The sequence below is a fragment of the Corvus cornix genome, chromosome 1 (genome assembly GCF_000738735.6).
Source record: "Corvus cornix cornix isolate S_Up_H32 chromosome 1, ASM73873v5, whole genome shotgun sequence".
Taxonomy (NCBI): Eukaryota; Metazoa; Chordata; class Aves; order Passeriformes; family Corvidae; genus Corvus; species Corvus cornix.
The window spans coordinates 87,299,463-87,312,559 of record NC_046332.1 but is presented as its reverse complement, the minus strand read 5'-3'; the positions used below and the strand labels follow the sequence as shown (position 1 = coordinate 87,312,559).

Genomic DNA, 13,097 nt, shown 5'->3' with positions numbered 1-13,097 from the left:
CTTTATAGCTTGCTAATTACAAGCACACAAACCAGAAATGTTTGGAGTTAAATAATGTAAACAGGGATGTAATTGATTTTCATGTTGAATAGTTTTTATTGATTTATCGTTAATTAACACTTTTAAAGGATCTCTTGGCAAAGTAATCAATTTAATTTATTGAGTGTTATACTACTGATGTTAAATTCATGTTAAAATTCACGAAAATATCAACAGTTCTGTAATACCTGTTTTTCCAACTGTTGCTGTTACACAGATGTTATATATTCTCCCCAAACAAACACAGACAATATATTAAATGCAATCGATCAGGCTTAGTCCAGGTCTCAGCCGACAAATGTCCACATCACTAAAGGCATCACATTCCATTTGACACTAATTGGCCATCTGTGCAGCAAGGAGGACAGGCATCCAATGGGGAGAAAAGGTGATCTCTGTCGATCTCAGGGCAGGGTCCTTGGGTGGGCTGTTGAAGGACTGCACAGGCTGAGGGAAGAAGCCCATGACTCGACTAAAAAGCCTTTCATGCTGCAAAACCAAAAGACTCTGGTGTCCCTCATGGAAACTTCCTGACAAATACACCACTGTGTCAAGCAGCAGTCACTTGATACGTTTTGGGCATGGATAGAGTGCTGCAGAAAATGTAGTAGGCTGAAGACTTTTCCAGAGGTCCTCCATGGCTTTTTCCAGTTTTTCGGTGGGAAGCAGGGATGGTGGAGTCCGGTCAGAGGGGGTTTGACAGCATTTTCATAAACGTTAGTTACCTTCCTCTCCTGCAGACTTTTCTGAAAGCACAGGTGACTCACTCAGCACCTCCCCAGGATCAAGCATCTAGCAAGGAGTAAAACTGAAAGCTGCAATCTTCATTATCACCAGCGCATCATATATTTCAAATGGGTAGTAAGAGAGCGTAATCACATCAGGCCCTGTTTTTTCATTAGTGAAGAAAAACATTAATATGCTGTGACATGGTATTGATTTGAATCAATCAATCTTTCCCAATAACAATAAAACCTTTATATTTTATTAATAGAACAATGCAGTTCATCTCCATTACAGCTTCACTTTATTGTTCTGGGTCACGGTGTAATTCTGGCATGTTTGGAGTTTTATTTTTATTAATATAATGTAAAAGCCTGTAAAATCACTCCACTGATCTGCCAGTAGGTTTCATTTGAGGCTCCCAAGCATCTTTTACTAGATGAAATGTTACCAGTGCAGCTCCAGTCATTGACTGTTCGATGACCCTTACAGATGGAGAGAGTGGGGAGGGTTAAGAAGGGTTCTTCGCCTTTAATTGTTTTGATTTTTTTTTGTGGTGTGGACACTGAGACTTGGACTCAGACCATCTTGTCAGTTTGATGACCTCTCAACACATGGCCAGACCCAGCCCTTCCAAATCCCCTCCAAACTGGACTGTAGGAGTCTAAGCCATGGTGAATCTCCCAGCAGCCATCCAGATGGTAGCCCTTCAGCATCATTTCACTTTCTGACCCTGGCTTTTCAACACTTACTTCAGGCCAGGCAGTACATGGACAGGAGGTGTCTCAAGCTCTGGGACAGGCCATGGACACATATCGGAGGAGTTACAGTCTAACATCATTTCCTTGCTCTTTTCAAAACAATACTGTGGTGAAAGGCTTTACTTACACATCCACAGTACATCCATCTTCACCTAGACACCAACCTGAACCTCAGGTCTGCATATAAGGCCAGCACAGCCTAAGGCTTGTGATACTCTGGATTATGGCTCTATGAACTTCTCTCTAGTCTTTCTTCTGGAGGCTCTTGCTCTGCAAAAGCTGCTGTTCTGCCTCAGTTGTGGGGGAGCTGCTGAGCACACTGCTGTGAGAGAGTGTCATTCATGAAGAGCAAAATGTTCTCTTGCTTCTCTTTCCTAGTGTGCATGGCAAGTCTTTTGGATCATTTGTTATTTCTCTCTATGTACAGATATTTTGGATTCATCTTACTTGATTAGCCGGAACATATTCCTGTTCCTGGTACAAGACTAGGGTGTGTCCATGATATTCCAGTTGCAGTGAGGCTCCCAATTAGTACAGATAGATACTTTCATTAAAGCAAAGCTGGATGACTTTCATCATTTCATCTTCTTTTTTCCTTGAAATAAAATCTTCTTTAAATCTACTCCTCTTCCCTTTTGAACCAAGAAGAGTGTTGCAAGATCCCTTGGTAGGAAAAATAATCCCCTTAAAAAATATGATGGCTCCATTTCAAAAGAGATGGGTTTATTAAAGGTAACAATTTATTAACAGTGACTGGGAAACAGATGGATTTAATGACTTTAATTAGTGCAACACTTTCTGACACAGACCTTGAGGAGAATTTAGCTCTTCTTTCCCATCTCCCTCCTGCACTTCTCTGTGTCTAAAGAAGTGTCAGCAATTCCTCACAGCAAAAGTGAAACAGCTCCTACTACAGCAATGCAAAGCACAGGAGAAAACTACGGTATCAACATGCCATGGCCACAGGCACTCCAGTTAGTGGTAAGGCATAGCATGAGTGCAAAGTAAAGCTTTCCAATATCAGGAACAGAAAATCAAGCTTCCTGAGCCCTCTCTTTTTGTCTCTTTCCTTGGTGTAACTCTATGCAGCTCAGCCCTGCTTGCCTGCATCCTCAGAGCGAGATTAGGAGTCTTCTTCACGGAAGGCACAGGCTTTACTAATGCCATCCAGTGAAATGAGGGTCACCACAGTGTGTCATGGCTCCCTGAAGTCTGTCCCTCTAAAGGTAGGTGGAAACACTGCTGGTAGGTGTCACATCACCCATCAAGATTGAAATGCCATTGTTCTCAAAGAGGGAGAAGAAAAAAAGATAAATACAATTTTTAATTCTGTTCTGGTTTTTCCTACTTAATCCTTTTTCTATGGGATGTTCCAGGTTATCACAACTGAAAATGTCTGCATCCATGTTGATTTTGATCAAACCCATTTTCATTCTTGCTTGAAGAAAATGTTTCCTTAAAGTAAAAATTCTCAAATTTGGAGAGAAACATTTGATATTTTGCTCTAATGACTTCTTGATTTAGGCCATATCTGATTCTATGACTACAGATTATATTTCTTAAAATTTGTCTTTGAAGTATTTTGACCTAACAAATTTTGATTTTTCAACTGAATTGAAGAATGCTTCCTAAAGTTTAATTTTTAAAGTAGTGATGTGACACAGTTGCATTTTGAAAGGGAGCATAGCCAAAGGGATAAAATCAACAAGTAGCTAGCCTGCCCCCAGGTCCCCATTCAGAAGGAAAACATTACAAGAAATGGGTATTTCCTGAGGGGCAAAAAGGTACATTTTTAACTAGGCTGAGGTCTAATCTTTTAACCAGCCCACCTTTCCTGAGGTTCAAAGTCCTTCCTTTTCTCTCCATAGCAGTGTGGGTTCAGCACAACCACTCCATAAAGAGCATTTTGGAGGATGTAGCTCATGTAAGGAAGTGAGTAACAAGTTAAGCCCTGAATGTATAAAAGCCCTTCCTGGGCATCTGCAAATAACACCTCCCAAAAATTCCTTTCAACAGCCTAGCCGTATTTCTGCAGAACCCCTAGAAATCACATCTCCGATCTCAGGCACGAAACCCTGTTAAATTCCAGCAAATACCACAACTTGAATGTGTTAAGATCTCTTTAGAGAAAGGATCAAAGGGAAACTTTGTTGAGAGTAATGGTTCTCCTGAACCCAACAGGCAGAAGCCACACTTATGGATAAGTAAAAAGATAAGGAGTTTACTTCTTCATACTGGATATTCCTTTCTAGCAAATGGATTGCATAGAAAATGTTGTGTATATGCACGTGTGTGTGTGTGTGTGTTGCCTGGCAAAGAAACATTTCTAATATTCTTTCAGATCAAGGTCCATCAGTGTGAGAGTTCCCCCCCCCTTTTTTCCTGTTTTGATTCATCATGGATTTAGGTTATTGCCTGCCAACATTCAGTGCCTGAAGCGTCCCTTTAGGCCCCAGGGGAAATCCTGCAGCCCCACAGTGAGCAGTGCTGTGCCGTGCCTGTGCAGCGTGGGGAGGACATGGGGTGGCCACTGTCATGCCTCTGGTTGGAGGTGAGACAACCAGCCTGGCTCCCACTGAGGGGACGAGTATGTACCTCAGGTTTCTGAAGATCATACTTATGCTTAATTGATACTGGAGGCAAAAATCCAACAACTTCTGGACACTTTTTACAAACACCTAGCACAGTCCAAACAATGACAGCACCAAAAGCTTGCATCTTAAAAATCTCTTGGGCTAAAATGGAAATAGATACTTGTAGAAGATTTTTCTTTCTTTCCTCGACATAAAGATTTGAAAGGAGGGAAAAGTATCACAAGATAGGCAATTCCTTTCAGAGAGGTTTCTTTATATATCTCCATGTGAAAGCTCTTGGTAAGGGAAGAAGAAAAAAAAGTAATGCTCTGAAATAAAATTTGCACAGAGGTAGCTTTTTTTGAAATGACATGCCGTTTCCCAAGAATTCGATGTAGCCTTTATTCAGCCTTGTTTCTTACAGTTCTCTGTGCTTTGCATGGTAATTAGCTGCTCGTGTTATCAGCAGCACGACGCTCCCGGCTATTTCTTCAGCAGCCACTGCTGTTATCCTCGGCGGCAGCTCCTCGCATCCTCCTGCCAGCCTGCACGGCAGCCGCCCGTGTGTGCAGATGTTTGGCGTTCTGCAGGCTGTGCTGACTGAGTGACGAAGGTAATGGGCACAGCATCGCAGGGGGAAGAGGCTGAGCCAACTCCCCTGACAGCTCCCCAAGACTTGCCAGTATTTCGCTGATGGTCCACTGGAGGTTCAGTGAGGCAAGTTTGTTATGACAGATCGCAAAACAGAACGGGAGACAAACGACACGGGTTCATCAGTGTCAGAACAAACACAGGGGAGCAGCTCCTCAGCTTAGCTTGCAACAGCAGCCTCAAAACCTTTATTTGGTTTAAATTTCTTTTTAAAAAACCCAATTAAAACGTTCATTGCACAAGTGTCCTGTGGCTGGTGAGAGGGTGGAGGGACTGCTTTGCAGAGCCTGCCAGCACTGCCGACATCAGCCTTACGCAGGGGCTGCGTCACACAGCCCGCACCAACGCAAGGGTGCTCGGATGGGGAAGTCCACCGAAGCAAATAGCGTGTCAAGGGCTCTGTGCTGCTTGTTCCCTGCGGCTAATGCAGTCCCGTCTGTTAATTCGGATTTCAAGAAACATTTACCAGCTTTTGCTTATTTATATATTTTTTTAATTAAACTGCGGCCATGGAGTTAAATTCGGATTGCCAGATTCCATGGCAGCGCATCTTCTTCTGTAATGTCAGTAGATACGTAGTGGATGTTCTAGAAAGTTTGATATCAACAGTAATGTTAAGATCTTTGCAAGTATTCAAAGCAAAAATAAATTAAGAAATTTATATCTGACACTCAGAAGATGAAAAACAAAGAGGAAAATATAGAAAGAGAGGGGGGGTTCCCCAAATATTATATCAGTTTTGCATAGATTGTCTTTGGTTTTGTGTTTCTAGCTTATTTTTCACCCTTTGAAAGGCTGTGTGATGATATTGAGAGAGAGATGTGAAAAGTTTTTTACTTCCTGCCCAGAGAGATGATGGGCTAAAGAAAAGCTAAGGTTTTATTTCTGGGGTAATAGAAAACAAAATTTCTTGCTGACGAGTAGTTGCAGACTTATTTCACTACACTTCCAGGAGAGTTGTTTAATTTTGTAGCAGATGCTTGTTCCCAATCCTAGTCTGAAATAGCCTGTTGCCAAATTCGCGTTTAGTATTTTTATCCTTACAGAGAAAGAGAGATCTTCATTTTATCCTACGTTCAGTGTATTCTATACAGCATAAGATCATATGGTCATCTTATCCCTTCTTCTGTAAGATGGCAGTAGACTAGAACAGAGAACTTAAGGGTGGCAGTAAATTTGTTGCTCTGTAAACAAGGGACTCGTGATGAGGGCTTTAAACTCTCCACTGTTGTTAGTGGGATAACAAGTGAATAGACTGGGGCTTGGGGAAGGAAAGGGAAAAAGTAGATGGAAACCCACAGAGAAGAGAGAAATAGCATTATCTAATATGAATTTTTAAATTATTAAATATCCAGAGATTGTTGTTTTTCTCTGTCTTGTTAGGTTCACTGGCAACATGAACACTTGTCCTCCTGCTCCTGTGACAGGAATGTCACATGTGGTGCTGTGCAGCTCCTCAGGGGCAGGACTGAGGTCAGAACAAGACTATCTGCTCAGGGCTGCAGCTTCTCTTCAGCATCCATATATCAGATATGAGTAATTCTCCAAAGTCTGACTTCACCACATTTTTAGTAGCTTTGCCTTTGAAATCAGCATAGTAATGAACTACTGTAGTAGTGAACTGTAGTGAACTGTAAAGCTGATGGACTGTGTTTCATGAAGAGTTAATGTGATTCATTTGTTTAACAATCAAGGGCCATATTCAGCAAAGATTTAGCAGGAGCGCAGACAATAAAGCACTTATGACTTTCTATGAATTGGCATGAAATAACAGCCACAAAAAATTAGAAAACATAAATAGTTCTTTTGCATATCCATGGCTGTTGTTCTCCTGACCTTGGTTACAGCTAGTGGGCTTTAAGCAGCTGAAGACCCAGACCTCCTGAGTCCCTCAGCTCACACTGGGAAGTGGTGGTAAGAGTGTCCAGGACTCACACAAACTGGTCAGTGCAATCATTTGGCTTTAGTAGGCACAGAGGAATCCATTTTTGAAAATGCCTCCTGGTCTTCTGGGTGTACAAATACAGATGTGGTAGAGAAGTCTGATTTCCAGATGAGAAGAGCTCAGCAGTTTGGAAAAACAAATTGCTTTGATGTATCTCCGGGTGCACACCTGAAAATTCAGAACATGCAGGTGGTTTTTGAAAATGAGAGGAGAAGACCAAGCTCACCACTCTGCTAGTTCTTTGGGTACAGTAATTACCAGATGGATTTTTTCTATCGCCCTTTCCCACATGGGAAGACCTCAAGCCCCAGTCCCCTGCTTCCTGAGTTAGTTCTGTCCTGCAAAAACAAGAACACCTTTCTTTGGGGGATTGTCAGGGAGTATGGTGTGGTGAAGGAAATCCCCAGACAGCTTGCTGGATGCAGCAGCCACCTGTTATCTTGTGGAGAGTTGTAGGAGATGGGCACCCCCTCAGCATCAGTAACTCCATCCAAGTGTGCCCTGTCTTCCCAGTTGTGCTGGGCAGCACGAGCAAACTGTGGGCAGAGGGCAGGCTGGAGGGAGTGGGGGTATGTGTCTCACGCTGCCTCATCCTTGCTGGCAGAAGTTTGGGTCCTGATGAACACCCAGGCTGAGCATGGAGGTGAGGCACTGTCTGGATGGTTCCGGCAGGGCAATAGCTGCCCTGCCAAATCTCTGACTTCCCCTCTCCAGAGTGGCTCTGGAGTGAGTCATACTGCTTGGGAGAGTCTAATTCTTCTGCACCCTCAGTCCCACAGTGTATTGGGTGGGCTTAGAGTCAGCATTTCAGGAAATACAGCTTCTCAGGACTGCTGTGCCCATGCTCAGTGTTGCTGCCTGTATTGCAATCTCTGCAGCTCTCCGCTCAGCAGCACAGGGGCCTCTACCCTATACAACGTCAGGCTTTGCACAGACAGTGTCACTGCAGAGCTTTGCTGCACAAAGGATGTGGAGAGATGTTATTTATTTAATATAAATTAATGCACACTGGATCCATGTACATGCAATAACTGCTTTGCTTCTGCTTACTCATATGCAGGAGAGCCAAAACTGCAGAAACCACACCCAAAAGTGGTGTGAACAAAGTCTTATGAATTTATACAAATATGTTGCAGTCATATGTAAACACTGTAAATATTGCATCTTCCTGTGGTGATGATGGGGAATAATTTGAGAATTTTAAGCAGTGCAACTTTTCAGATGCTGGAAAGACTTGGCCTCATTTTGAAACTGTAATAGAATATATTACATGTGACAACCATGTCCTCAGACCTATTTGTTATTTCTTTTTAAAACATAAACAAACTGTCTTCTCACTTTGTTTACAGGACAGTGGAACAGGAGATAACAGCTGCATTGAAGAAATATTGCGGGTAGGAATCCTGAAAAATCTTTTTTTTCCAGTCCCATTTTGTTTGCTCTGAAAAGATATATGAGACATATGAGAATAATGAGAATATTGCAATTACTGCTCTTAAAATTTTCCTCTTTTAGATTGTCATCTTTCTAAGGAAAAAGTAGGCAAAATTATTTCCTCATGAAAAATAATTGAAAAATCTGTGAGAACAACCTTTCAAAGCCTGTGGATTTCACTGCTACTTTATGCCAGTACAGCTGACCTTCATGCATGGAGAAGCAGATAATGGGATAAATTATAAACTGAAATGTACAATGATGTTTCAGGTTTACAAACCATGCAAAGTGCATGTTTCCATTAATCATGACTGTCAAAAATCTTAATTTTGAAGGGAGGTCTACAAAGGTCATTTTCCACCTGGATTTAATTATGTAATGTCATTGTTTTCATTATGTCCATTATATAATGACAATGTGTAAAATCTGTAGTTATTTCCATATTTCATTATTATTTCTTTTATCGTAGTAATTTCTAGTTTATTTTCATGGAGCAAATTAATACACATCCAGACAGATCTTGGCTTGAATCAACTTGGATATTGATTATTTTCTGTGGCAGAAAAATTTATAAACAGTGAAAATTTTCTGTAATATTTTAACTCGTGGTTATTTTGGTTCTTTTTCAAAAATGATAATTCAGTAATTCACAATGCTTAAAAATCTGATGTAATAGTGATTGAAACACAAAGCAAGGTAGATGGAATGATAAAACCTCCCTATTACTGTATGTGCTTCTACCTCTTGGATATCCCACCACCCAAATATTTCTGATGATTTATAAACCACAGGGCTATAAATATTTGGTTTGGAGATCAGCAGTGCATTAAGTCTGTTGTTTCTAAAGGCATTTCTCCATTCTCCCCCAATATGTTAAATGCAGCTTTTAATTCTTAAACTGGACAAAGAGTTTATCGAAGGGTGATGATGATGTATTGCTTATGACTTCACTGGCAGAGTTTTTACTTAGCTAACATTTACAAAGTAGGCTTTGTTAGGACTTAGGTGCATATTCAACAAGCCTTAGCCACAGTCCCTGCTGTTTCTTACAAATTAGTAGCAGATATCATGAATTCATGATGTGATGTGAGGCTCAGACTCCCCTTTTTATGCAAGGCTTTTAAAATGAACAGTCAGAGAAGCTGGTCTTCCTCCTTTAGGTTCTGTAGTTGGGCTCATGCAATTAAACAAAAATGTAGAAGAGGCACAATTCCTTCCTCACAGAGGAAGATAGGTATGTAAGAGACTCCATCTGAGAAGAAAAATGCACTGTATGACTAGAGATAGTAAGGTGCATCTCCAAAACAATGCACACAGCTGCTGCTCTTTCTTTTTCTTCCTTTGCAATGTTCCTAAAGAAATTCTTTTGTCAAGCTTCATGATGGGTAACCTCACCAGTCTGCCCATCTTCCATATGTGCAAAGCTGGGCATCACTTTCTATTCTGAACTGCCCTTGTGTCTCTGTGTCTAAGACTACATGTAAATCTTCCACGCTGTTACTCTATAGTATTTCTGACTGAAGCTCTTTATTCTCAAGGGTGTAAGTCTTCGGTCCAAAATTCTCATTTCACACTTTGATTGCTGCTGCATCCTTTCCTAGTTTTTGACAAATGCAATGTTACCAACCTCCACTCATGCTTCTGCGCAGATCATTTTCCTAGCTTGACATCTTGCCCGGAGACATTTGTCTTTACATATCACCACTGTCATCTCCTTCTCTATCGCATCAAATACAGCTATTTGTCTCTGATTTTAAGGCCTCCAGTCCATGCTAACATATTAAATCCCACTTTAGCTTACCCGGTGATGTCAAAATGTTGCTAAGTTTAACACCAATTAATTTCTCCCATGCTTCCCCTCAGATCTGGGAAGAGCCTTGAAAACTTTCCCAATCAGCTCAATAGCTACCTCCTAATCCTCTCTAAAGGGGCTTCTTTTTTCCCAAGGATGGTGGAAAACCAGTGAGGTCAGGGTTCTACCACTGTTTCTCATGCTTGAACATTTTTGTCCCAGTTGTTTCTTGTAATACTCTGTCAGGTCAAATATATCCTTCTGCTCTCTTTTGTACTGAAAAGTGGATTTTCTATGTCAAGGAACTGCTGTGTATTACAAAAGCAGTGCTTAGGTACTCTCGTAATACAAATCCAGCTCTGCGGTGGCTGTTGTCACTGATAATTACTGAAAACAGCAACAGTAATAATGTACCTTTGCTGCTTACTTTGTAATTTACTGGCATCTAGACATTTCCATCTCTCTTCATGCCCTCTTTTTGTCCTGAGCAGATCCATGAAGTTCTAACACAGATTTTCTACTTTTCTGAAACAGACTGTTTAAAAGGAATGCCATTTCCATGTTTTTGTTGGAGGTGCTATTCACATAATAAAGCCAAAGTTTTGCTTCTTTTCAGACAGAATATAGGAAGTTTCTATACAGGTGCCCAAAGGCAGACAGTGAAAAGCCACAGCAGCTACAATACTTGTGTTCCCCTCAGAAAAGATGGCTGGCATGCTGGAATGTGTTTGTTATGGGAAGGGCCACTCCTACTGTATGGAGCATCAGCAGAAGGAGGAAGATGCTTAGAATTCATCCTTTTAAGGAACATTTCACCCTATTTTAGCTGTCTCTTGCACAACACAAAGCAGAAAACATCCTCTTTCTAGGTGTTGTGTTCCCTGCACAAGTCAGGCTGTGGCTTTTCCATGAAACAGGTACTTCCATGGCGTGTCCGTGTTTCCTCAGTCAAGACCGAGGGCAGTAGTAAATGTGCCCCAGGTCTGCTCCATCTGCTTCCCTGTGTTCCCTTCACCCAGCAGGTGAGAAGAGACAGGTTTGTGCACAGATCTTGTCACCCTCTGGTTCCAGAATGTGGCCATGGCCAGAGCTAATATCTGCACCTGGGCTGCAAAATCAATTTAGGCATGGCTTTAAAATCACCAAATCTGATTTTGCACTAACTGTGACAGGAATTTATAGGTTTTTTGCTGTCTGCTGTAACACAGGTTGCCACAGCTTAAGTCCAGCCTTTTTTGATGTTGTTTTACCAAATGTATCAAAGCTCTATAGACTTTGTAAACTGACAGATCCTTCTGCACAAAACTGCAGCTTCCAGAGAACGCCCCCAAGTACTGAGACACAGAACCTCTTCCAGTCCTGAAGGAGGTTGATTAACAAGACAGTAACCCTGTCGAGATTGGAGCTGTTGTAAGGTCTCCTGTAGAGTTTATAATCACTGCAGGAATCCTGAACCTCATCTAACCCCATGCACTAATTTATAGCAACTTCTTTAAAGTACACTGACTTCTCTGTCCAGCTGCAGGCACACACTTTGAGGATAGAGAAATTTCTAAGAGAGCCTTCGATGTAAATAACTCCAGTAAGACCAAGTTACAGATGTAATGTCAAAACATGAGAGAAAAGGCTCATTACTTGCTAGTAGATTTAAAAGGCAATTCCTTGTAAGCTTCACATTCTTCTTGGAGGACATGATAGAAAACTTTGAAGTGGAAAATAAAAGTTAAGACTACACAAACACCCTTTGTTCCACTGTGCATGGAGCAGTTGCTATGTGAGTTCCTGAGACATTGCCAAAGCCAACCTATTCACTTCCTTGCTAAAACACAGGCTTGCTAAGCAAGATTGCTTCAGTTCTGGGGTCCCCAGCACAGGAAGGATACCAACCTGTTGGAGTAAGTCCAGAGGAGACCACCAATTTGGTTAGAGGGATGGAGAGCCTCTCCTGTGAGTAAAGGCTGAGACAACTGGGATTGTTCAGCCTGGAAAAGAGAAGGCTTAGGGCTGACCTAATTATAGCCATCCAGTACCTGAAGGAAGCCTACAAGAAAGAGGGAGAAAGACTTTTCACGAGAGCATGTAGTGACAGGACAAGGGGAAATGGATTCAAACTAAAAGAGAGTAGGTTTAGATCAGATATTAGGAAGAAATTCTTTACTGTAAGAGTGGTGAGGCACTGGAACAGGTTGCCCAGAAGCTGTGGATGCCCCATCCCTTGAGGTGTTTAAGGCCAGATTGGATGGGGCCCTGAGCTGCCTGGTCTAGTGGAAGGTGTCCCTGCCCTTGGCAGAAGGGTTGGAACTAGAAGATCTGGAAGGCCCCTTCTGACCCAAACCATTCTATGATGATTCTATGATTCCATGATAGTAATTTTGGCTGATTTCTATTTGACTTCATTAGTGTGTGGAACTGTGTAATTTGTTATGACTCGTGGCGTTTAAAGAAAACATTTATTTTACTGTAGTACTTTCAAAGAATGGGAGGAACAAGAGTCCTGCCTTTCCACTGTTAGTTAAATGTTGCAACCAATACAGGATGCACTCTGAGAATATTTGCTATGGATTTAAGAAATAAGGGAGCATGTTGAGTGCAGGCAGTTCTTGATTTTTAAGGTAAGTGGAGATTGATCTGGCTATTCTTACAGTCTTGGCTGTAATTTCCTAGAGCTGTGGTAGCTTTGTTGGAAGGAAACCCACAGGCAAGCTGAGCTTTTGATTATTGAAGAGGTTCCTTGTGAATTCCCTGGATTTTTTTGTGTTGACATGAGCGGTGTCATTGAACTGGGTAGAGACGGCATAGTTTGAGTGTTTGGCCTGCAAACAGTGTTTGGCTGCAGAATACAAAGACAGCGGGAAGCTGGTGGAGCAACAGGAATGCAAAGAAAGGGTTGGAGAAAAACCGAGCACAGCCAGTAAACACAGAAAAACCACTTCCTTTGAAATGGCATGGAGCAGTGGGGAGACAGGCTGGGGTCTGCAGTGGAGGACAGGTAAGTTCTTTCAGGGAAGATAGAAAAAGCCGTTGGGAGGCAGTGAAAGGACACGGACTCCAGCTGGGAAGATCCGCCCCAGTGAAGGACTACTCTCCTTGGTGCCATGAACCTCCTGTCCAGGGATAAGCACCCACAGATGCCCTTGAAACAGGTTGTGACTCCTCATGGCCACAGGACATCCACTTAC

The 13,097-nt window shown here is 42.0% G+C and overlaps 1 protein-coding gene across 1 annotated transcript in view; it reads left to right on the top strand.

The window, feature by feature from the left end:
- The window catches only part of AFF3 (AF4/FMR2 family member 3), a 318,503-nt gene that overhangs the window by 139,080 nt on the left and 166,326 nt on the right, over positions 1-13,097 (top strand). The window contains 1 exon segment of the mRNA XM_039548666.1: positions 8,042-8,086. Coding sequence (XP_039404600.1) covers positions 8,042-8,086 — 45 coding nt within the window.